The sequence below is a fragment of the Mustela erminea genome, chromosome 9 (assembly GCF_009829155.1).
Source record: "Mustela erminea isolate mMusErm1 chromosome 9, mMusErm1.Pri, whole genome shotgun sequence".
Lineage (NCBI taxonomy): Eukaryota > Metazoa > Chordata > Mammalia > Carnivora > Mustelidae > Mustela > Mustela erminea.
In genome coordinates this window covers 96,820,412-96,844,822 of record NC_045622.1, presented here as the reverse complement: position 1 = coordinate 96,844,822, position 24,411 = coordinate 96,820,412, and the positions used below count along the sequence as shown (strand labels likewise).

General features: G+C 56.2%; 2 protein-coding genes across 8 annotated transcripts; one reads left to right on the top strand and one right to left on the bottom strand.

The window, feature by feature from the left end:
- The first annotated feature begins 245 nt into the window (after window positions 1-245).
- On the top strand, window positions 246-6,359 carry PSMC3 (proteasome 26S subunit, ATPase 3). The gene is made up of 12 exons (XM_032358002.1): window positions 246-372; window positions 712-795; window positions 1,373-1,498; window positions 1,946-2,050; window positions 2,163-2,225; window positions 2,489-2,626; window positions 3,065-3,208; window positions 3,330-3,478; window positions 4,604-4,700; window positions 4,921-5,066; window positions 5,906-5,987; window positions 6,171-6,359. The coding sequence occupies exons 1-12, from the start codon at window positions 346-348 to the stop codon at window positions 6,279-6,281; spliced, it is 1,272 nt and encodes a 423-aa protein (XP_032213893.1). The 5' UTR covers window positions 246-345; the 3' UTR covers window positions 6,282-6,359.
- A 2,169-nt stretch (window positions 6,360-8,528) lies between these two features.
- Window positions 8,529-22,844, bottom strand: SLC39A13 (solute carrier family 39 member 13). Of its 7 annotated transcripts, none has more exons than XM_032357998.1 (11): window positions 22,781-22,843; window positions 20,126-20,248; window positions 14,275-14,583; window positions 12,495-12,608; window positions 12,084-12,223; window positions 11,590-11,694; window positions 11,385-11,474; window positions 10,591-10,641; window positions 10,153-10,281; window positions 9,867-9,966; window positions 8,529-9,747 (listed from the first exon to the last, which is right to left on the bottom strand). In XM_032357998.1, the coding sequence occupies exons 3-10, from the start codon at window positions 14,573-14,575 to the stop codon at window positions 9,904-9,906; spliced, it is 993 nt and encodes a 330-aa protein (XP_032213889.1). In that variant the 5' UTR covers window positions 14,576-14,583; window positions 20,126-20,248; window positions 22,781-22,843; the 3' UTR covers window positions 8,529-9,747; window positions 9,867-9,903. The 7 variants fall into 7 exon arrangements, with proteins under 7 accessions (XP_032213889.1, XP_032213891.1, XP_032213885.1 ...); XM_032358000.1 differs by having other exon boundaries at window positions 12,084-12,208; window positions 22,781-22,840; XM_032357994.1 differs by having other exon boundaries at window positions 10,149-10,281; window positions 22,781-22,798.
- Between the last annotated feature and the right edge of the window lie 1,567 nt (window positions 22,845-24,411).

Below are 24,411 nucleotides of genomic sequence, written 5' to 3'. Positions count from 1 at the left end.
CTCCGCCCACTGCGCGCCCCGACCAATAATAGCAAATCCACCTGTCCCTCCCGGCTTAAAACAGGACGAGGGTGGTTACGTTTCAAGAGTGGGGGGGGCGGGTCCTGTGTCCCGGGTTTTGTCTTTTGAATCGGAGAAGCAGATTCATTGCGGTAGTGGCGGCGGGAACTAATTCAGTCAGGAGTCAGGAATTGGAGAGAGAGTCTGTCCCTGGTCAGGAGCAGGCGTTCGGAAAGATAGTATTAATATCTGCTGAAATATCTGTCTAGTACTATTTTCGGTCTTTTCCTTCACGCTATGAATCTGCTGCCTAAACTCTAGAGTCCAGTGACTCGGCAGGAGAAGATGGCGACCGTGTGGGATGAGGCTGAGGTACGCGCTGGGAGAGTTGGGGGTCCTGGAGCCGGGGCCAGCGGGAAGACGCCTTTGGTGGGAGGGTGGGAAGTGGCTGGGGTGGGGTGGGGGTCAAGGTCTGGCCTGGTCCCGGGGTCGGGGCCGCTTGGGATATGGGCAAGGGTCTCGACTCCTTCATTTTGGTTTTATGGGCGGGGAAGTAGAGGCTGTGAGTGGGATCTGAGGATGCGGAATCCCCGACCCGAGTTAAATATATATGTGTATGTGTGTATATGTATAAATATGTATATGTGTGTGTGTGCGCGCGCGTGTGTGTATGTATGTATGTGTATAAAATTTTTTTTCCTTTTTAAACAGCAAGATGGAATCGGGGAGGAGGTGCTCAAGATGTCCACAGAAGAGATTATCCAGCGCACGCGGCTGCTGGACAGTGAGATCAAGGTGGGCTCACAGACCCAGTGGCCGGCAGCGAAGCCCCCACAGGGCAGGCCCTGGAGATCCCAGTGGCTTCTTTCATATTCTCGGCCTTCCGGGGAAGACATAGGGCCCGCAGATTAGAAAAAGAGGAAAAACTAAGCCTTAAGAGAGACCTGAAGAGAGACAGGATGGTGGAAGGGCAGGTCTGAGAGGATTCATCGGACTGCTTTTTCCGGCGAGGTCTTTAAATATTCCTCTTGAGAATCTTTTAGAAAGTTCTCATTTATAGATGGGGAAACAGAGGTTTTTGTTGTGGTGAAGTACCCAGGCCTTAATTAGAAGCAGAAGCTAAAACCTGTATTTGCTTGATTCGGGGCCCTGCTCTTTTCCCTCTGCTACAACTACTTCAGGAGGTTTCCAGACTGGCCCGTTTTACCCTCTGCTGGAGGTGGGCACAGTCAGGTTCACCCTTCAGAGAGCCTTAGAGCTGAGTGAATGGATGCGGAAAGGTCCCCTGGGCAGCCTGGGCCTCACCCGTTACAGGGCCCTCGGATACGCTGAGCCAAGGCTGAACATTTGCTTCCACTCGCCCTCGTCCCAGATCATGAAGAGTGAAGTACTGCGAGTTACCCACGAACTCCAAGCCATGAAGGACAAGATCAAAGAGAACAGTGAGAAAATCAAAGTGAACAAGACCCTGCCATACCTGGTGTCCAACGTTATCGAGGTGTGTGTGTATGTGGAGGGGAAGAGAAAGGGTCAGCCGAGCTTGGAGGCAGCCTGCTATGGGGCCATTGGAAAAAGAGTGGGTGGAAGATTTGAGGCCCAAGTTGCATGTTAGAACTCACCTCCAGGGGCCACCTCCCTAGTGTGCATTTCTAGGATGCTATACGTGTGCACACGCACACACACACACACACACACACACACAGATACCCTGCAGAGGCCTCAGAAACACATGTTTCCTCTTTACTTGGGGGATAGAGAGCTCTTGGGGGCAGAAAAGCAACACCTAAAGGGTTCTTATCAGTCCCCTGGCTTATTAGCCACACCTTTGCTGGGGCTGGGGCTAGTCTGCGGAAGGGGATAGATTGTCTTGGCCTGGGAAATGCTAGGCCCTGAGGAGTTCAGGGGGCTGAGCAGGGCTTCTTGACTGAGCTTTTTCCCTTCCCAGCTTCTAGATGTTGATCCCAATGACCAAGAAGAGGATGGTGCCAATATTGACCTGGATTCCCAGAGGAAGGGTAAATGCGCAGTGATCAAAACCTCTACACGGCAGGTGAGGCTAGCTCAGGGATAGAACTAAGGAGGGTGAGGGGTGGATGTGGGAAAGGACTAGGGTGCTTTATTGAGGGCAGTAACTGAGATTGAGCCTAGAATTTTTCCTACAGACATACTTCTTGCCCGTGATTGGGTTGGTGGATGCTGAAAAGCTAAAGCCAGGAGACTTGGTGGTGAGTGGTGTTCCTCAGCCTGGGCAGGGCTTATCCAGTGAGGTTTCTCCCATTGGTTAGTTGAGCCTCTGCCTCAGGCCCAGGTCACTGTTGGCCCTGAATCTTGGCAGAGAGCCCAGCGAGTCCGAGCTCGTCAGCTTGCTCTTTGGTTCTTGTCTTTCCTAGTCCTGTATTTTCTTTCACTCTACAGACATCTGCCACCCAGCCAGTTAGTTAGGTCTTGGGCTGGGACAAACCTGAAGGCTTCCGTGCTCTGTCCCCAGGGTGTGAACAAAGACTCCTATCTGATCCTGGAGACCCTGCCCACAGAGTATGACTCTCGGGTGAAGGCCATGGAGGTGGATGAGAGGCCCACAGAACAATATAGTGACATCGGGGGCCTGGACAAGCAGATTCAGGAGGTGAGGGAGTCCCTGGTTGCTAGTAGCAGCCTCGCCCGCCTTTTGTGTTGTTCTTCATTGACTTATTGCCAACATGCCTCTTATCATAGCATCCCAGGGAGGTAAGGAGGGTGCCATGCAACAGTTTAGGAGACGGAGGTCCAGAGAGATTAAGTGAGTTGTTGAAGGTCACAGAGTTTTAGGACCAGAGTCAGGACTGGAACTCAGGCTCCTGGTTCTTACTCTGGTGCCTCTCAACCATATCCTGCTGTTCCTGGAGCAGCCGTAGCCAGCCTTCGTGGGAGTGAACATTCTGTGTCCTTCTGACGCAGGGGAAGGAGAGGCAATGTCCCTGAATTGGCATTAGGAGGGTTGAGGGTTGGGGTTGAAGTCATTAAGTATCAGGCTGTAGGAGCCCTCCAGACTTCACTGTCCTCACCCAGGACTTCTTCCTGGCAGCTGGTGGAGGCCATTGTCCTGCCAATGAACCACAAGGAGAAGTTTGAGAACTTGGGGATCCAGCCTCCAAAAGGGGTGTTGATGTATGGCCCCCCGGGTACAGGGAAGACCCTGCTGGCCCGGGCCTGTGCTGCACAGACCAAGGTAAGTGCTTTGGGGGCGAATGAAGAAGGAAAGGTCAGAAGCTAAAGCTCTACCAAGTGGGCTCAGAGGGACCTCTCTTAGTGCCTTTGGCCTGACTCTGGTCACCATGCCACCTCACCAGGCTACATTCCTGAAGTTGGCTGGCCCCCAGCTGGTGCAGATGTTCATTGGGGATGGTGCCAAGCTGGTCCGGGATGCCTTCGCCCTGGCCAAGGAGAAAGCTCCATCCATTATCTTCATCGATGAGCTGGATGCCATCGGCACTAAGCGGTAAGGGGGTGCTGAGTGCCAGAGAGGAGATTGTTGTAAATTCCAGCTGTTTCCCACCCCGTTCGCTCCTTCCCCTGGAATAGTGGCAGCAGCTCTGCTCTTGTGGTTTTACATCCTGAATTCTGTTCTAACTAGCTTCCTTGCTTTTTCCCTGACCATTCATTCTCCTCACGGCTGCCAGCATGTTCCTTTCATACCTGCTTGCTTTCCTCACGGGTACTCACACTCCCTCCCACAAACTTCCTACTTGAAACCCTTCATGGGCCCCTACTGCTTCTTGGGATCAATGCTGTACTTAGCATGGCCTGCCTAGTCCCCTGTGTGGCTCTCCCTGCTCCCCTCCACTTCATCCTGGACCTGTCCCCACCCCAATTTCTTCCCAGTATCCATTTGGTTTATTTATTTATTTATTTAAGATTTTTTATTTATTTATTAAGGCCATTTGTTAGAGGGAGAGAGCGAGCGAGCAGTTGAGCACATGAGGTGGGGTGGGGCAGAGGGGAAAGGAGAAGAGGAGGGTAAGAATCCCAAGTAGACTCGACCCCTGAATGCAGAGCAGGAGGTGGGGCTCAGCCTCATGACCCTGAGATTATGACCGGAGCCAAAACTGAGGGTTGGACACTTAACCAACTGTGCCACCCAGACGCCCCAGCATCCCTTTGGTTTATAGGTCCCCTCCATAATCAGTGTCCATCTGGCCCTGGTGAGAGAGATTTTGCACCTGTTGTTCCTTTTCTAGAACGTACTTTTCCCATTCTTTATTGGTTGCCTGGCCTGTGTTCTCAGGCTGAGGGATACTTCTCAAGGATGCCTGCCTGGGCTCCCACTTACGGTCCAAGTCTGGATCCCGTATTGCTAAGCTTTAGTTTGCAGTGGCACATGCATAGGGGGATAGCCCGGGCCGTGGCTGGTTTTGCTAACTGTTTTATCCTCAGCCTGGCTGATCCCAGGAGCCTCTCCAGTCTCTGACACCTGTTCTGTGTCAGTCCTGGGCTGGGGGCCCCAGGTTGAGCGGGACCTTTCCCTGTCCTGGACAGTTGGGTTAGGCTTTTGGTGGCTGGAGAAGGGGAAGGCTCTGGCCAAGTTGTGGCCTCACCAGTGTCTCGGGCTTCTTGTGTGCCCCAGCTTTGACAGTGAGAAGGCTGGAGACCGGGAGGTGCAGAGGACGATGTTGGAACTTCTGAACCAGCTGGATGGGTTCCAACCCAACACTCAAGTAAAGGTGAGTATCATCATCACAGATTAAGAAAGCGGAGTTTAGAGGGAAGGGCACCTTCTCGGTTACCCAGCTAGTGCAGCTAGAATTACAATTGAGATTGTTTTTTAACACTTGCTGTTTGATCTGGACCCTGGGCTGCCTGTCCGCCTGTCGTGGCCTTGACGGTTGTCTGTCTGGGAGCCCCATCTTCCTCATTTCATGTTGCGCTTCTCCCCTTGCTCAGGTGATTGCAGCCACCAACAGGGTGGATATCCTGGACCCCGCACTGCTCCGCTCAGGCCGTCTGGACCGGAAGATTGAATTCCCGATGCCCAATGAGGAGGCCCGGGCCAGAATCATGCAGATCCACTCCCGCAAGATGAATGTCAGGTGAGCAAGGACATGAGCAAGGCGCTGAGACCTGAAGGGGCAGCAGCGGAGCGCCCTCTGTTGCTTTCCGTACTGTGCATCCCCATCCCCTGGTCTCTGCCCACCCCTTCTCCCCTCCCTGTCCACATAGAACTAATCTACATGCCACCTCCGTTTCTCCCCAGAAGCCTGAGGTAGAGTCTTGCTGGGGTCCAGGCCCTGATTCTGGGTGCTCCGCTCCTTAGAATCACCCTGCCCCCTCCTCCCCCATGGGAGGCCCTCAGTTTCCTTGACTCCGCCACCCCAGCAGAGGAGCACAGCCCAGCATGGGTCTGGGGAGTCCAGCCAGGGGCCAGATGGAATTTGGATTCAGATCTGTGTGACCTCCAGTAGGTGGTATTACCCGTTGAAGCCCGAGTTTTCTTGTCTGGTGCTTAGGGTTAATGCCACTGACCTTGTGGGGTCGTGGCACCATCAAGGGAAGTGCTTGGCACATGAGAGCAAGGCAGCTCTGTGCTGATGCAGGGCCTGCGCTCCTCGAAAGAAGGGGAGACAGCCATCTTCTTGCTCCCCCGCTCCAGGCTGAATCAGTCCCTGGCATCTTAGGTGCAGATTTCCAGAAGGCTAGAGCTCAAGAGACACAAAAATAACCTGGCGTCTGCTTTGACCTACCTGCCCTTCGTCCTTGTACTGAGAAGGGAACAAGGCATAGCGGGGAAGGGGGGATTAACTGAAGTCCTAGGGCAAGTGGACTTCCCTGCTGATGGGGAGTCTGGGCGGACGTCGTCTCCCACTGCTCCCCGTAACCATAAGTAACTGAGTCCTGTGGGGTTCTTTCTCCCCCTCCCCCCGCCCCTCAGTCCCGATGTGAACTATGAGGAACTGGCCCGCTGTACGGATGACTTCAATGGGGCCCAGTGCAAGGCCGTGTGCGTGGAGGCGGTGAGTTATGGTGTGAGGGAGTGGGTTACTTCATGCCTTCTTGCCCCTCTTCGCTGAACAGGATGGGGCATTTGGCTGGTGGAGACTGCTGGTTGGGGGGAAGAGGCTCAGAGGGCCGAGGCCTCTGGGAGCCGGGCCAGGGGTGCAGGAAGGCACCCTAGAGCCTGTCTGTCCTTGGTACAGGGCATGATCGCACTGCGCAGGGGCGCCACGGAACTCACGCATGAGGACTACATGGAGGGCATCCTGGAGGTGCAGGCCAAGAAGAAAGCCAACCTGCAGTACTATGCCTAGGAGGTTGCCCACCACACCTGCTCCCTGGTCTGGTGCTGGTTAAAATTCATAATAAAAGATGGTTTCAGGTCCCTGCCACCTGTCTGTTGCACCTTGCCTGGCTGCAAGAGTGGGACCTGTGCAGGAGGCTCCCTCCCCAAGTGCTGCTGCCTGGAAACCCCTGAAACCACTGTGGGCCTCAAAGCAGTTGTTGGGCAAGGCTCTCCGGGCAAGATGGGCGCGTGTTACAGCTGCTGCCTGGCGTCTTCCTGCCTCCCGCCACCGTGTCCCGGCCAGACCCTTTCCTGCTCCCTGCCCCACCCCTCCGCTTTAGAGGTCCGGGTCCCTGCAGCTCCAGAACCAGGAATAGAAGCCAGCCTTTCCCTTTTTGCATTTTTGGTCCCCTCTTCCTTGGTTCCCTGTAAAGCCTGGGTTTTTGCTCCTTGAAATTCCTCCTGTTTCCTGGCCCCTGAGCCTCCTGTTTCTCCACGTGTTCCCATTAGTTCTCTTGGCTCATTTCCTTCTGAGAAATGAACCTTGAGCAAGAGCACTGAGAGCCCTTCTGAGCCTAACCTTTGGTCACGGTGTGTTCTCCCCCCACTCCCCCCAGTTCCGCCGTCAGCCCCACTCTAAATCAGGCCCCATGTCCTCTCTCCTTGAGGATCTCCTGGGTCCTCTCTGTCTACTCAACTTTCCAGTTCCGCCCCACCCCCCAACATCGTAGCTGGCATCGTGTGGTTCACTGAGGGCCTGTTCTGGGCCCCATGCCCGACGGATCTGTGCATAATTTGGTCCTGTCATTCCAATAGCCCCCATCGGGGTACCCATTTCCAAGATGTGTGTGAGCAGCTGGGCTATGATTGCTCTTAGGTGGCCTAGCTGGGATTTAAACCCAGGACAGTAAAACACGTCTGGGTTCCATGTCTGTGCTCTTAGCAGCAGCTTTCGTGGGCCAGGAACGCCTTCTAGAGTAAAAGACCCTCAGAACTCTTGTCAGCTCTTACATGCCCCCTAACAAAAGCCCCTCTGCAGTTTTTCCTGCCTTCTCCCCAAGTGGACATCCCCACAATGAGCTACTGACCAAAACAGCCTATCTGGAGGGCTTGGCTGCTGGCTAGCTTTCCAACCCAGGAGTCCTGTCACCTCCGGACTGCCTTCTAGAGTGTTCTGCTGCTCACAGGGGCAGACCCCTGGGAAATCCCGTTGACTTCCATGCCCTGCCCAAGGCACTCCCAGCACAACCTCCAAGAGCTTCTGGTTTCTGTCCCCTTGGTGGGGATAGACCTGGCCGCTGTTGCTTCTGTGTTGTCTGTTCCCCGCCTGACCAGTCAGGGCATTTGCCTCTTGGCCATGGCACTGCAGTGAGCCCAGTCCCTGCGTCCCACCAGCTTCTTCATAAATGGCCTTACTGCCTCTCCTGGGCAGGCCGAGCCTGTGTACCTATCACCTGGAAGGGCTCAACATAGGTAAGAGCCCCAGTGCCACCCCAGAGAGGTGGGGGTGGGGGACAGCCCTGGATTCCTTCTTTGGCACCATCAGGCCTGGGCTTCCCAGACCTTGGACTGTCACAGCCAGGTGGGGCGGCTCCCTTTTCGCCGACAAGCCAGCAGGTCGGAGCCAGGCACTCCCAGCTGAGCATGCCGCTGAGTGGGGCTCCAGGACGGACTGATGGACAGTTCTTATCCTGTGGGCTCCTGAAGGCCGGCTGGCCAGCCTGGTTGACTCAGCACAGTGGGATCCCACTATTCCCTCCCCGCTTTCCTGGGCTAGCCCTGTGGGGGAGCAGCAGCCTTGACATTCAGAGGAAGTGAGAATCCGTAGAGTAAGAAGAACCCCATGATCTTTTCAATTTCATTGAAGCAAAGCTGGAGATGACTTGGTGGATAGACCTCCCTTCCTCCATTTACTTGGGACAGGCTGGGGAGAAGCCCCTGGCTCTTAAGTCTGTAAAAAGAGGACGACCACCCCGGGGGTGATGTCGGCTACGGTGGCACGGTGCCCAGCTTGTGGGACTGGGCTCCAGAGCTAACACGCCAGGTTTAGCACGAACGGCTGCGCCCTGTTCTGAGCAGCACTGTGAGGGTAACTGTTCACAGATGAGCGTGAAGCACAAGAGCTGGAGGGGGGTTGGGGATGACCAGATGGGCAGGGTGGCCAGCTGAGCCTGGGGGTGGGGACCCACACAGCCACCAGCCTGGCTGGAGCAAGGGGAGCCCAGGAAAGGCCTGCCTGACCAGGGACTGTGGTGTGCAGAAGAGAGGCAGCCAGTTTGTATATAATATTTATTTGCATTGTCTATAGAATAGATATTTACAGATAGAAACGGACCCACAGCAAAACTGCTGTAAACCCATTCAGACCCTCTTGATGGCCGCTTCTCAGAACGTCCATGGTTGAGCAGCAGGGCTGAGCCTGGCTGTGGAGTGAGCCAGCTGAGTACCTGGGTGTCCGCCAAGGGAAATAGCTGGGGATTATGGCTTCAGCATTCTCCCAGAGCACATTCCTGAGTGCTGACAAGGCAGAGCCCTCGCCTCCCCCAATCTACCCTCAGCCGCAGTGGGACAGGGAAAAGGGCCTGGACAGGGAGGGGCGGCTATGGCCCACTCTTCCTGCCCCTGGGGTATCTCTATCTGCACCCTGGTCTGGCACCAGAGTCCCTGGGCTGAACCAGGAGGCCTGTGTGGCTCAGGGCTGCTTACTGCCCTGCAGGCTGCTGTTTGGCAGCTGGAGGTGGTGAAAGCTGCTGGCGCTGCCAGGGAGCATTTACTAGGGGAACAGGAGCTGGCCCAGGGCTGGCAGCCACAAGGAAAAGGTCTTGGAAAGCATCTCCCAGCTCCATCCCAGGCTGGGAGGACCGTCAGTGCTGAGTGGGGCGAGGGGCTACACGAGCACCTGCCTCTCCTTTCTTTGGCCTTAGAACTGGCAAAGGAAGGGCCCGGACAAGGGACACAGCAGAGAGGCTTCCCACCCTCAGCCCTCAGGCTGCCAGGGCTCGGAGCCTAAGTAGAAGGCCGGGAACCCCAGTGCTCCAGAGGGAGATAGCTTTGGGCTCCCCGAAGCCCTGGGCTCCTGGGGCTGTTCTCACTCCCCCTATGGTCTTTCTTGGCCGAGAGAGGCCTCCACCTGGGACCAGGGCTGCTATTCCTCACTGCTCACTGGGGGAAGTGCGGGCTGACGGGGTAACAGGACCACAGCGCGGCTGGGGGCAGGCGCCAGGATCAGGCCCCGGGCCCAGCGTGCTATCACAGTGTCGGTCTCACATACATCTCTGGTCACGGTCACAGACACGCATGCACGCAAACCACCCTCTGATCTGGTCAGAGGTGCGCTCAGGCACTCGTCCTCTGCCTCACACACGGTCACAGAGTGAATCCGAGTCTCTTATTGCTGTGTGGGGGGTGGCAGGGATGGTCACTCCACGAAAAGTGAGAAGAGCACCATCACCACGATGCCCGTGCACAACAGCAGCACCTGCTGCAGGGAGCGCCTGCAGGGAAAGGGGCCAGGCTCAGGCTGGGGCTGAGGATGGGCCGCAGCCCGGAAGCACCAGCCCCCACCCCCGAGCTCCCAGGGGCCCCTTGAGTGATGGTGGCAAGGGGCACTCACCACGGGTCATCTTCCTCCAAGAGGTCAGGCAGCACGTTCACCAGGGCGATGTAGAGAAAGCCGCCAGAGGTGAAGGGCAGGATCCAGGCCACAGTCTCTTCTGCAGTGGGAGGAGAAGTCCTGATGGCTGGGAGCGCAGGGGAGCTGTGTGCACCACACCCACTCCCACAGGGGAGACCTGGGGCGGATCCTGGCCTGGACACTGGGATGGGGCAGCTATGCCCTCTGGCTGGGGCCCCTCCGCTGACCACCACCTGCCACCGCCACCCACCACGCCCGTACCTACTCCCTTGGGGGACTGCGTACAGATGGCGAAGCAGGCGCCCAGCAGGCCCCCCAGTGCCGTCGAGAGCTGCAGCTTGGCTGCGCTCCATCGGTCAAAGCCGGCCCGGAGCAGGATGGCAAAGTCGCCCACCTGAGGGGAGGTCCAGATGATCACTCTGGGCCCCAGGGGGTCGGGTACGGACCTGCACACCGAGCCCCCTGCACCAGCCCTGCTGCTGGGCCCCCCAGCCCGCATCCCCTAGGCTGGGACCCCATTCCCTGCCCCCCTGCCCCAGAGGCCGGAGCACAGCTGAGATGGTGGCTGCAGCCTGGTGGGCTGAGCAGCTCTAGGCCTCTGAAGCCCAGGCCCCGCAAGGCTGCCACTCAGGGCTTCCCAGCCCAAATCCCTCTCCGAAGCCCCACGCCCACACTGCCGCCATGGAAACCCTCTGGCACACACCTCATGGGGGATCTCGTGCAGAAGGATGGCCATGGTGGTCAGGAGCCCAATCTGCAGGGAAGGGAGTCTGTGGGGTTCTGGGCCGAGGGCCAGGCACCCACTTGTCCACTCAGTCTACAAATATTTACTCTGCTGGGTGCTCTGGCTGGATACCGTTCAGCTACTAGAAACACAGCAGACAAGGAACCTGTCTTCACAGAGCTAACAGTCTGGAGGGGGGAGGCGAGGACTGAATGAACACACAAAGAACCACAAGATTACACAGTGGCAGGTGCTGTGGGGGAAGAGATGGACCACGTGGCATGGGAACAAGTGACAGGGGCCTCATTTAGATGAGGGGTTAGCAGAGGCCTCTCTGAGGACGTGCATGTCAGCCGAGGCCTGAAGGATAAGGAGCCAGGATTTCAAAGACTGGGAGGAGGAACATTCCAGGCAGACGGAATAGTGTGAGGTGGAGGTCGGGAGAGGGGAAAGAGCGAGGCCAGCTCAAGAGGAGGCAGAGAGGGCAGAGGGAAGAAGTGGGTGAGAAGCATCTAGAAGCAGGCAGGGCCCAAGCCTAGCAGCTTGGCAGAGGTATGTAATCCCAACCAGGAGCTTTTGCAACAAGAACAGCCCAGTGGCTCGGACAGAAGGCAGCCACGTGCAGCCCTCAGGGCCTGGATGAGGGTGTTGGTGATGGAGTGGGAAGTGCATGGACTGGAGACCTGTTTTGGAGGCCGAGCCAACTGGTTAACGCAGGCACCATCATTCCCACCAGAAATGCATGGGGCCCCCCTCTCCCTACCCCTACTCACCTTCTTGCTCACAAGGAAGCTGGCAGCTACAGCCAGCCCGTGAGTGAAGTTGTCTATGGTGTTGGCCAGCAGGTTGAGATAGCCACTGACCTGCGCAAGGGAAGAGGAAGCCAGGCTGACCCAGGCGGGCAGGGTTCAGCTGGGCCTGCCAGTTGGGGGGTGGGGAACCGCTGCAGGAGGAAGGGGCCCTGAGTGGGCCACTCACTTTGATGGTCCGGACCACGGCACTCACGCCGGGCTCTGCAGCCGGCTGGGCCAGAGAGTGGCCTCCACTGAGCACGGCAGCAGCAGCGGGGTCTTTGCTGGGGGCCTAGGGCCAGGAGAAGGAGGGAGAGGGGGCATTAGATGTTCCCCCACTCGGCCAGGGTAGACACAGGAGGGGAGTGAGAGATGGAGAGACAGGGGCAGGGAACAGTACTTCAGCCTAGCTAGACTTCTCTCCTGCCCAGTCAGCTGTGTGCCCCGACTCAACTGACCACCTTCCACGCTGCTGTCGCTCCCAGTTTATGAGAACAAGCCACAGCAGGCGCCAACGTCATCACTCCCCGGATCTTCCCAGTTGGCCTGGCCTCCCAGAGCCCCAAGGGAATGGGGAAGAGACCCTCTTTTCAGGGCTCAACTCAGAACCTGGGTCTCCAGGTTCCCACACCACCACATAACAGAGGCTGACCTGTCCAGGCCTCGGGGTTTGGGGCTCACCTGGCTGGTCCCCTCCTTCTCCTTGCTGTCCAGGAACATCTTCTCCAATGCCAGAAAGGTCAGGAAGCCAGCAATGACCCACAGTCCCAGCTGCTGTTGCTGCTGCAGGCTCTGGCCCTCACCACCTGCAGGGGGCAGCACTGACAGGCCAGGCCAAGCCAGGGCCACAGAAGGGGGGGCCATTTGGAATGGGACCTCGTCAGGGGCAGTGACAGGGGAAGGACTGGCTGGTGGGGAAGGTGGGCCCCAGGGACTCCCGCAGGGGCCGGGGAACTGGACCGGGGCAAGTTCCCTGCCATATGCCCAGATCCCCCCTCCCTGTCATTCTGGCGGAGCAGGAGGGCCTAGGCCAACCTTAGGCATGGGCACTAGCTCCCTCTGCCCTCCTGCCCCCTGACTGGCCTCACTCACCAGGGCTGGCACTGCATGTGTAGGCCCATGCCTCGGGCAGCAGGTGGAGAAATACATTGCCCAAAAGTCCCCCCAAGGCAAAGCTGAGCAGCTGCTTCAGGCGGCGGGCCCCAGCTACAAAAGGGAGATGTGGAGATGTGGGGCTTGCGAGCTGGCCTATCAGAGCCCCTGGGCAGACCTCTGCCGCACCCAGCTTACTGGGTGCTGTGTTTTTCCAATCAGACAGCAAGCTTCCAGAAGGCTGGACTTGGCCTGCGGCCCTTCCTGGATCACCCCCACCACCTCAGGCCCAGCACCAGCTGGGTGCTCAGCAGGAAATACATCACGGCCTGCTGGACGGCTGTGGAACCACTGCGGCTTCGTAGTTAAGAGACAGGGCTTGGGAGCCCGACGGGCCCCAGCCCCCCAACCGACCAGGGCAGGTTACTTCTGGGACTCAGTTTCCCCATCTCTAAACCCAGGATGATTGTTATACGATAGGGACTTTGTGGGAGTTAAGTGACAATACACACAGCAAGCTCTTTTTAGGGGGAGTTTTTCTCTTCTCAGCCGCTGTTACTCTCAGAAAGGTGGCAGAGACTGGGGGACTTTTGCAGACTTGCAGCATCAAGAGTTGGAAGTGCGCGAAGGAGGCTCTCCAGAGAAATGGGCGCAGAAGGCAGAGGCCGCTTGGGTGGTCCAGTGGGATCCCAGGTGGTCCAGTGGGATGCCACTTCCAGGCTGTGTGACCTCAGCCTGGTCAAAGAACTCCTTGGTGCCTTTGTTTCCCCATTTGTGAAATGGAGCTAACCCCCCGTGGCTGACCTCGCAGGGGCACTCTAAGAGGGGTTGAGATGATGCACAGGCCATGTTGGCAGGCCCCACGAGGGCTCTCTTCACAGCTGTGGCGCCAGCCCTCAGCCTGCCGTGGGCCACAGATGTGCTCATAACCATCTGCTGAATGAACAGTTCCCCGGCCTAGCAGGCGGCAGAAACACCAGATTCCTGGAGCCTGGGGCCAGACCTGCTACGCTGTACTCCTGGGAGGGGCAGCGGGCACCTGCATTTTTAGGAGCTACCCATCCAGTCTTTAGTTTTCATTACGACATGTCATTTGTGCCCCATCAGTGCACAGACACATCTGCAGTGCAAAGGGAGAGCCTCTGCCCTGGCCTGGGCAAACCCCTCACCCCCCAGGTCCCCTCCCCAGAGGGGGGCACCACCAGCCTTGCATGTATTCCAGGAAGGCTGACCCAGGGGCCTCGGTGAAAGGCTTTTCTGCACTAAGGGCGAGGCAGCGCTCTGTTCCAGCACACGGCCAGCCCCGGGCCTTCGGACCTGCGGCACTTCCCCCAGCACCAGGCAGCCTTCCAAGTGCTCCAGCAGCATGAGCTCCTCTCTTCTCCCCAGTAGCACGTATGAGGCAGGTACCAGTATGATCCCCATTTTTAAGGCTGGGAGCCTAAAGTGAAGTAACTTGCCCAATGCCAGCCAGCTGGTGAGTGGCAGAGCCAGGCATGGAACCCAAGGGGCTTGGCACCCATGTTTCCAACCACAATCTATATTGTTTCTTGGTGAATGTTTGCCAACTTTTATTCTTCGAGAACAAATAAATACAGAAATGAAGGAACAAATGAGCCTGGTCCACCCTGGTCTCAACAAGGTGGGAAACTGTATGCTCTGTCCCTGCCCTCCACTCCAGAAGGCTGCGTCCTGCGATATGCGACCCCGCTCTCCCGGGAAGAGCAGCCCTGTTTTCCACGCCGCTGGCTGCCCCGAGCACCAGAGGAGGGTCACCTACCTTCTGAGCGCAGCATCGTCCCCATCTCCAAGGGAATCACCAGCAGTGGGAAGACCCCACTGAGCCCCACCATGAGGGAGCCCAGGAGGGAGCAGATCCAGGTGTCCAGCCTCTCCCCGCTCAGCAAGGCCCCCCAGGATTCGCTTTCCTTGTTGTCCAGGCGACAGGCAGCTGCAGGCCCCCGGCTCCAGAGGGCCGGCTGGGAAGCCCCAGCCCCTCCCAGGAGCTCTAGGGCAAGAGCAGTGAAGAAGAGGAGCCTCTGGCCCGCCATGCCACCGCCAGGACAGGGACATCCAGGCATGCCACGTGCTGAAAAACACAAAGGCCTCTTACGTGAGCTGCCACCCCTGGCCACACACCTGCTCAGCAAACGTGGCATCTTAACCCTCCCCCCAGACAAGCGGCCACAGCATCCACTCTCCTGCCTGCCTTGCCCGGGGCCTCTGAGGACCCCAGTGATGGGTGCACAGAGCAAAGAGGCTCTACTCTTCCACACCCCACTCCCGAGGACCACACATTTTTTCCTCCGGAGCCTGCTCCAGACTGTGTGTCAGCGTGTCTGCCTGGGGCTAAACTTTCCCTAATGACGGGGTGAGGTGCTGGCTGGGTTCCCTTCAGCCACCGGCAGGCCCAGCCCAGTCGGGTGTCTCTAGCTGCCAGGGGAGGCTCTGCCGCCAGGATGTGCTCCAGTGAGGACACCCAGGGGACGGGGGCTGCCACTGTCTAGCCTGATGGGCAACACTGGATGGTGCGGCCGGGGAAAGCAAGCAGCAGAGCTAGAGCAGAACCATCAGAGCTTCTTCCTCGGCCATGAGCCCACTGTCTCCAGGAGACAGGACAGGAGGCAGACAGACAGACAGGAGGCAGAACTGAAGAGAAGGATCCTTCAGTAGGGAGCTGCCTCACAGATGTGCAGAGCACGGGCTTTGGAGACGGGGCCCAAACTCTGCTCTGCACCTACAGCTCTTTAAGCGTGGGCAAGTCCCCGGAGCCCCTCTCTGGGCCTCAGTTTCCTCTCTAGGCCTCAGTTTTCTAGTCTGTAAGGTGGGAGAACTGCCTCCCCACAGGCTGTGAAGATGAGAAGAGCTTGCTAAGGCAGGTGACCTGGCCTGGCAATGGGGGCAGCTCGGGAAAGCCCTCCTTACACTGCAGGCAGCCTGGGACACCGGTGGCAGGAAGGTTCCCAGCCGCTGGATCACAGGACCGCGATGTGAGTCAACCAACAGAGAAGTTCAATCTGGAAACTCGGGCATGAGATTTAAATGTGGTCTGCCCTGCCTCATCTGGCCGTGACCTTGAGCCAGCGTGTCCCTGCCTCAGTTTCCTCATCCTCTGATGGAGGTGGGAGGGATGCCCGCGTCCAGGACCTCCCGGCCTTTACGGGAGACCCTGACGAACCTCGCTGGGGCTCCCCGGGGACCAAAAGCAGGACTGGGCCGGGCCAGACTTGGAGGCCAAGGCGATGCCGGCAGAGGTGCCGGACCGCAGTCTGGGGAGAGGGGAACAGGGTACGGAGAGTGAGAGAGGGGAGGGAAAGGAGAAAGCAAGAGAAAGTCAGGAGTGAGCGAGCCAGAGAGTGGGAGATGGACGCGGAGGGGGAAAGCGAGGGAGCGATGGGCAGCGACGTGCGGGGCGACGGGGGAGAAGAGGAGCCCAAGGAAGTTGAACTCCTCAGCTCTGGGCCAGAAGGGGGGCCAGAGACCAGGGTCTGTCTGGGGCCGGAGGGGCCGGGGGTCGGCGGGATCGGTCCGGGCGCGGGCCCCCGAGGGTCGGGCGGTCACTCACCGTGCGGCGGCGGCGGCGGCGGCGCTCCGGGCGGCCCCGGCCATCCAGCAGCGGCGCCGCGCCCCGCCCCGGGTCTGCCCCGCCCGACTCGGCCTCCCGGCCCCCAGCCCGGAGCCGCCCCCGGCGCGCGGCCACGTCACACGGGACCTGTCCGGAACCCGACGCGCCGCGCGCCGCGGGGTCGGAGGGGAGCGGCGGTCGCAGCGCGCTTCCGCCTCTCGGCCGTGGGGGACCCGGGAGGCCAGCGCACTTCCGCCCGGGCGGCCGCGGGGCGGTGCGGAGGGCCGGGCGGAAGTGGGAGCCCCAGAGGCAAGGCGCTCAGCCCCTCTGGGGAGGGCGGGGGCGGCGGCCCCGCAGGGACCGCGAGCGGCTGGGTGGCTGGGCTTGCGGGTCTGGCCGCCGCTTCCTCTCTCGGGCCGCAGTTCCGCCCGCGGCCGCACGGGGGCGCGCTCGGCTGCCGGCCGGGTTCGGGTGGGTTCCTGGCTTGAGCGCTCCAGCTCTGAGTCAACCTGCCTGGCTCCTCCATGAGCAAGGGAAAGGGGAAGTGCCTGCCGCAGGGAGGGGCCTGGCCCCGGGAACCTCAGAAGAGGGAATTTTATTCTTACTCATCGAATTATTTTTATGCTTTGGTTTTTCACTGGGAACCTCAGGCCTTTGTAAGGGCTTGTAACCCTTTGGGGTCCAATGCATGGTGTCTTGACACTGCTGCTCGGAACCCCAAACCTGGGGGAGCTCTCGCTTGGGCTTTCCTCAGCAGGAGGAAGCCAGGCCTGACCTCAGACTAGGGCAGCAAACAGTAGCATTATTTAACGAGCCCTACTATGTGCCATTCACTCCGTTTGCACTGTTTCGCTGAATCCTTTGATTCCACTGAGAAGCGTACCGTTAGCCCAGGGCCGCACAGTGGCACAGAGGACAGAGCCCTGTTTGAATCTGGGTGTCCCTGAACCCAGAGCATGTGACAGCACCTGTCACTTTTAGGGGGTGGGAGTCTGACTTGGAGGTTCCATTTTGCATCTTTCTCTGGAAATCAGGCAAGACTGTATAGTGTTCAGGATGGGGCATGTGGGGACTTGGGCAGAGACTGCCCCGGAATGGGAGTCTCCAAGCCTCTGAACTTCCTGTGTCTCCCATGGTAGCTCCCTTCAACTGTCCTGGGTTGCTCTCGCCTCCTGGGGGCTCTGCGGGCACCCTAGGCTCTCACATACTGCACCTGCTTCCCTGTTCCACTTCACACTCCAGTGTCTGCCCTTCTTAGACCGCCCCACCCAAGTCCCTCCAGGTGGGATCAGCTTTCCTCTGGAAGCCTCATGTCCGCCTCAGCACACCTGGCCCATAGGTCTGCCAGAACACCCTCCTGGGCTTGAAGCATTCTGAAGTGGAAGCCCTGGGTTGGTTCCTTTGCAACGGGAGGAAGACAATCAGGGATACTGCTCTGGGATCTCAAAGATGCTATCCCTCCAACCCTGTATGCAAATCACTCCATGGTATGCAAAGCACTTCACAATATACAAATGATTTCACAATAACATAGTCAGCATTCCTGCCTCTGGGGGCTGGGGGTTGGGGGCTGAGGGCTGCGGGCCACCACAAGAGGGTGGGCAAGACCCAGCCTGAAATGTCACTGACTGTCTTCTCACTGTCCTTTCCTCTCACTTGCCCTAATAGAGTCAAGAAAGGGGCACATTGGGGGACTCTAGAGGAGGACCTCGAGCAGGGAGGACCAGATAGGAAGACATGGTGGGTGGCCTGGTGTGTGGCTGTTAGGAACAGTGAATTAGATCTGCCAGGGGCTTCCAAGTCAAGATGAATGAGAAAAGAAATGTGCAGAAATGATTTATTTAACATGATCTACTATTTTTAAAAAATGTTTTATTTATTTATTTGACAGAGAGAGAGAGAGAGCACAAGTAGGCAGAGGGGTAGACAGAGAGAGAGAGAGAGCAGGCTCCCTGCAGAGCAGTTGTGGGGCTCCATCCCAGGATTCTGAGATCATGACCTGAGCTGAAGGCAGACACCCAACCTACTGAGCCACCCAGGTGCCCCAATCTATTATTTTAAAACAATAACAAAAAGGGGGTGTCTGGTTGGCTCAGTCAGTTGAGCGTTTGACTCTTGATCTTAGCTCTGGTCTTGATCTAAGGGTTGTGAGTTCAAGTCCCACGTTGGGCTCCACTTGGGCATGAAGCCTACTTAAAAAAAAAATGACAAAAGAAACCGTGTATAAGTACATGTTATTACAGGTATCAGTATATATAAGTATAAATAAATACATAAGTATAAATAAAAGATATAGAAAATCATACATTGGGTGATAACATGGATTCCATGATTGGGGGAGGAAAAATATTTATTTATTTATTTATTTATTTATTTATTTATTTTTTATTATTTTTTTTAAAGATTTTATTTATTTATTTGACAGAGAGAAATCACAAGTAGGCAGAGAGGCATGCAGAGAGAGAGAGAGAGGAGGAAGCAGGCTCCCTGCTGAGCAGAGAGCCCGATGCAGGACTCAATCCCAGGACCCTGAGATCATGACCTGAGCCGAAGGCAGCGGCTTAACCACTGAGCCACCCAGGCGCCCTAAAATATTTATTTTTTTAAAAGATTTTATTTATTTGAGAGAGACAGAGATAGTGACAGACAGAGAGCAAGAGTGGGGAGGAAAAGAAGAAGCAGGCTACCTGCCGAGCAGAGAGCCTGACATGGGACTCTATCCCAGGACCCCAGGATCATGACTTGAGCCAAAGGCAGATGCTTAACTGCCTGAGCCACCCACGCACCTGGGGCGGGAGAAAATTTTAAAGGAAAAATTTAAAATATGAATATAATAACATTTACATAATTATGCAAATTTATATATAAATTTGTGTGTATATAAAATCTCATATGTGTGTGTGTATGTTATGGCCTCCTAGCTTTTTTGTTAAGATAATCAGATTCTGGCACCAGACTTCCTGGAGCAAATTATTTGACTTCCTGGGGCATTTGGGTGGCTTAGTCGGTGGAGGGTCTGAGTGGGTTTCAGCTTAGGTCATGATCTCAGGGTCGTGAGATTGAGCCCCACATTGGGCTCCATGCTCAGCTAAGAGTCTGCTTCAGATTTTTTTCCCCTTCTCTCTTCCTCCCTCTTTGCCTCTCCCCCTGCTCATACATGTGCACATGTGCACACAAGCTCTCTCTATCTCTCTCAAATAAATAAATAAAACTCTTTTAAAAGAACTGCTTGACTTCCTATGCCTCAGTTTGCTCATCTGTAAAATGAATTACTGTATCAGATTGTTGTGAGGAGTAAATGAATGAATACCTACAGAGCACTTAGAACTATGCCTAGCATATGAGAAGTTCTACTTGGGGCTTAGATGTTGTTATTATTTATACGTGTGAATACACGGGTATAAAGAAAATAGGGGGGAAAAAAAAAAGAAAACGTTACAGGGACACCTAGACGGCTCAGTTGGTTAAGGGTCTGACTCTTGATTTCAGCTCAGGTCATGATCTCAGGGTCATGAGATCGAGCCCTGAGTGGGGCTCTACGCTAGGTGTGGAGCCTGCTTCGAATGCTCTCTCTCTCCTTCTGCCCCTCCCACCCCTCTAAAAAAAAGGAAAAGAAAAAAAAAATGCTACAGCAATGGACAGATACATTAGAATACATTAGAGACACAAGATGGGGACCATCCTCTCTCCTCTCCTTGCTGAGCCCAGATGAGCGTTTTCCAATGCATTTATCAAACGGTGTGGGGGCCTCAGGGACATTCTGGATTGAGGCACTGAGCAGAAAAGCTTTAGCAGGCCAGCTGAGCCTAGACAGTGCTTGGACATGATTAGCAGGGAGATGTCTGACTGTGGGGAGGGGGCTGCAGACCCATTTCTCTGACTTCGCTGGGTCTGAATTTAACACATTCTTCCTGGCTCTGGTCTCTTTAGTGGGGGCTTTTTCAGCCACCAGGTCTCAGCCCTCTATTTCCAGAAGGTAGGATTGCCCCTGGGCCCGGGCCTGAGGAGGAGCCGGTCACTGCAAGACCATCACGGCCGAGCATTGCCAATGTTATGACAATCTTACCCCTCCTCCAGGAGTGCAGTGCTAGATGCGCTAGGCTGGGGGTTGATGCACATTTTCTCTGCTTCCAGAATGTGGGCCTCCTTCTCAGGGCTTTCCATGGAGTCCACTGGCGGGCAGCAACCTCTGTAAAAAGGCATCTGAGGTTCAGGGCCGGGATCACCTTGCCCAAGGTCACAGCTGAAATAAGGATGCTCTTACAATGGATTCAGGCTCCACCTCTCCATACCAAGCCTCCCCCTGGGGTACCCCTGATCTTAACCCTCTCTCAAGTCATTCTTCCTAGAGTAGCCTTAGCTCTCCTCCGAATCCTGAGCCCTGGCCAGATGAGGCCCCAGCAACTCCATAGCAACCCCCCTTTCCCCTAGCAACCCTTCCCAGGCAGCCCATGCGCAGCCAAGCCTCACTACTTTCTGTCCGGCCTCTCTGCCTTTATAACCCCCTTTACAACCCCTTTCCCATCCCCTGGCGGGCCTGGCATGTTCTTCCCCTTCTGCTGTCTATTGATTGAAATCTAGCACGTTTACAAGCCTGCTCCTCCCTGAAGCTTTCTGAATCTGTCCAGGCTGAAGGCCCTCAGTGTTGTGTGTCTTTGGGGTTCTTAGCCCGGTCTCCTGCATTCCCGCCTGCCCTGTGGGCTTCTGGAAGGAAAGACAAGATTGGCTTATTGATTGATTGATTTTTAGAGAATTTATTTACTTATTTATTTGTTTTTAAGATTTTATTTATTTATTTGACAGAGAGAGACACAGCAAGAGAGGGAACACAAGCAGGGGGCGTGGGAGAGGCAGGCTTCCCTCTGGGCCCAGAACCATGGGATCATGACCCCAGCCGAAGGCAGACATTTAAAAACTGAGCCACACAGGCACCCTAAAGATTATATTTTTAAGTAATCTTTACATCCAATGTGGAATTTGATTGTACAACCCCAAGATCAAGAGTCACACGCTCCACTCAGGCTCCACTTGGCTCTTTTTTAAAACTAAGGGAAATAAAAGTTGTTATATGGTTCTCTTTTACATTATTCAGTGAGTTTTACAATTGTTTTCATTTAGGACCTGCATAATTATTAATATTTGCTTTAAAGTATCTTATATTTTTGCAGCTATTTTGAATAGGATAATACGCATTACATTCTGGATGATTTATTGATAGCCCACAGGAAGGCAAATTATTTTTACATATTGCTTTGATATCTGGTAAACCAACTAAATTTTTTTTTTTCTACCAGTTCTCCTGAATTCTCAGACTTACTCTTAAGTCTTCTGTCATCTCCTAATAACAAAAGTATTAGAAGGAAGGAACCAATCTTGCTATTTGTAGAGATACGGTTTGGCTGGATTTTGAACTTCACAGGAAGGGCAAGTATTTGTTTTCTGGGACTGGCTTTTTCACTCAAGGCAATGAATCAAGTAAGATTCATTCATGTTATTATGTGAAATTGGTTCATTTGGAACTGCTGAACCATGTGTGGACGGATCCACTGGAATTTATTTGCCCAATCTCTTGTTGGTGGACTTTTGGGTGACTTTGAGACTTTTGCTATAGGGAAAAAATGAAACAAGACGAAATCGGAGAGGGAGACAAACCATGAGAGACTTTTAATCTCAGGAAACAAATTGAGGATTGCTGGGGAGGGGGAATGGGGTCGCTGGATGATGGACACTGGGGAAGGTATGGTGAGCCCTGTGAATTGTGTTAGACTGATGAATCACAGATCTGTACCCCTGAAACCAATAATATATTATGTGTTAACTAAAAAAAGGGGGGGGCAGCTTTGAACGTTCTAGCCCAGGGTTTCTTGGAGCACCTGCCAAGGTCTCTCTTTTATGCCTGGGGTGGGGTGGGGTATGGATCTGCTGGGCCTCCGCTTTATAAGATAAGGCCAGATTGTTCTCTCTAGTGGTTACAAAGCCGCTGACTAGCAATACCCCCCCCCCCCCCCCCACCAGACTGCACGGCTCCATCACCTCTCCAACACTTGGTGCTGCCGGGCTGGGTCGTTTAAGCCCTCCCAGTGGTGTCAAAGAGCATCTCACCCTGGTCGTCCTTGAGGTTCCTTCAACACCAATGAGCGGGAGCATCCCTCAGACGGTCACCGAACACGTGTGCCTCCTCTTCTTAAAAATGCCCGTTCAGGTCTTTTAGCAATTTTTCTGACGGATTCCCTATTTCTCCTCCCCACCCCCCCGTGGGCTTCCAAAAGTTCTTTATGTATTTGTGATGCTTGAACTTTGCCGGTCGCACGTGGCGGGCGTCTCCTCCCGTTTTTGTTCTTGTTTTTGTTTTGTTTTGTGGCTGGCTTTTCACTTTCTCCAAGGTGTCTCCACTTCTCTCTTCCCTCCCACATCTGTGCCAGGGGCGCCCGTGGGCGTTGCTAGTGCGCGCGCGCGCGGGCGTGTGGGTGGGGGGCTCGAGTCCCTCAGAAACCTGCGTAGACCGGCCCACCCTCCCACCCGCCGCTCCTCCTGCTCCCGCGGCTTTGGGAAACCCCGCTCCTCTACCCTCGCGGCCCCCCTCCCAGCGTGGGCAGGGGAGGCCAGGGCGGCGGGCTGGAGCCAGGAGGCCTCCCCGCGCCGGTGACCCCCCCGCGCCCCCCCCCCCCGTTCCCCCAGTCTCCCCCCGCCCCGGCGTTATTGATCGCTTCCGGCTCCTCACCTGGGGGCCGCGCTCCTCTCCGCTCGGCCGGGCAGCGGCCCGCTGCAGCTCGGGGCTCCCTAGGGGCGGGCGACGGGGGAGGGCCCCTCCCCGCCACCCGGCGGGCCCTCCGGAGGCGGGGGGCGGGGGCCCGGCTTGCGGCGGGGGGCTGGGCTGGGGGGGGGGCGGAAGCTGCCCAAGCAGATAAGCGCCGAGGTCGGTCCTGCGGTGAGACAGTGCGGGACGTCGCCTCCTCCCCCTGCCTCCTGCGCGCGGTCCCCGCATCCTCCGTTCCCCACTCCTCCCACGCCGGGCTCGCCATCCTGGGTGCAGACCCTGGGGTCGGGGTTTGGGGGAGTGCATGGAGGGAGGGGCTCCGGCCTGCGCCTTCAGTTCCCAGCCTCCCTTTCTCAGCTGGAAAGCGGGGTCAGGAGGCTCCGCTTACTCCGCCGGGCTGTTGGAGATGGAACAAGTACAGGCTGGTGAAAGCCCTCGGAGAATTTGAGCCTTTGGTAAAGGATGAGTAACCTGAGCCCTTCTCATTGCCCCTGCTGTACCCGCCTAACGCCAGGCTTCATCCCCCTTGCATAGATGGGAAAGTGGGGTCTCGCCTAAGGTCACACAATACAGATGAAGAGGAGGATGGAACTCTTTCCACGGTCCACAGCCTGGGGACAGAGCTAGGTTTCATAGAGCCCTAGCTCTGGCTTCTACAGAGCTATACCATGCTTATACAATTTGAGGTCCTTTTGAAGAAAAAAGACTACAAAGTCACAATACAGATTTGCTGAGACCTCTCGCAGGGCCTGGGAAAGTGCCTCAACAAGAGAGAAGCTCAAGTCCAGCTTCTCCCTTTGGTTGCCTTACCAGCAGGCCCCCTAGAAGGACTTACACCCCTCCATGGCAGACGGTCAGGCGCCCATCCTGGTTACAGGGTAGGGTGGCCCCAAACAATATGGCCGGGGAGCCGCCTGGAGGAGTCCCTGCTGCAGCTGGTCCCAGCCCCTTGTGTGCCCAGGAAGCCGTCCGCAAGCCCAGCCCAGGAGCAAGGGCAGTCAGCCATTCCGGGACTGCACCACAGTAGGGCAGGGCCAGCCCGTCATGGTTGAACTTGTCACTCAGGGCCCCCTACCCTGTGGGCTGGCGGTGGCAGAGAACAACAGTTCCTAGGAGAGCAGGAAGGGGGACCCCTCTGAGGTGGTGTAAATGCTTCTGACTTACAGTCACTTGGGACTGGGATTCAAGCCCCTGCTTGGCTGTGTGACCTGGGGAAGACTCGTTCACCTCAGACTCCTCAGCTGTAAAATGGGAGGAATAATAATAGAGCCGTTACGAAGCTACCTGAGACCATGCATGAAGGGGGACTGAGCCTTTGGCTTGTATTTATTTATCTATTTTTAACGATTTTATTTATTTATTTGACAGAGAGATCACAAGTAGGCAGAGAGGCACACAGAGAGAGAGGGGGAAGCAGGCTTCTCACTGAGCAAAGATCCCTATGTGGGGCTCAATCCCAGGACCCTGAGATCATGACCTGAGCTGAAGGCAGGGGCTTAAACCACTGAGCCACCCAGGTGCCCCAAGCCCTTGGCTTTTAGAAACAAACTTCCCTTCTGTGAAATCTCCAAGCCAGGAGAGGCATTCTTCTCTCT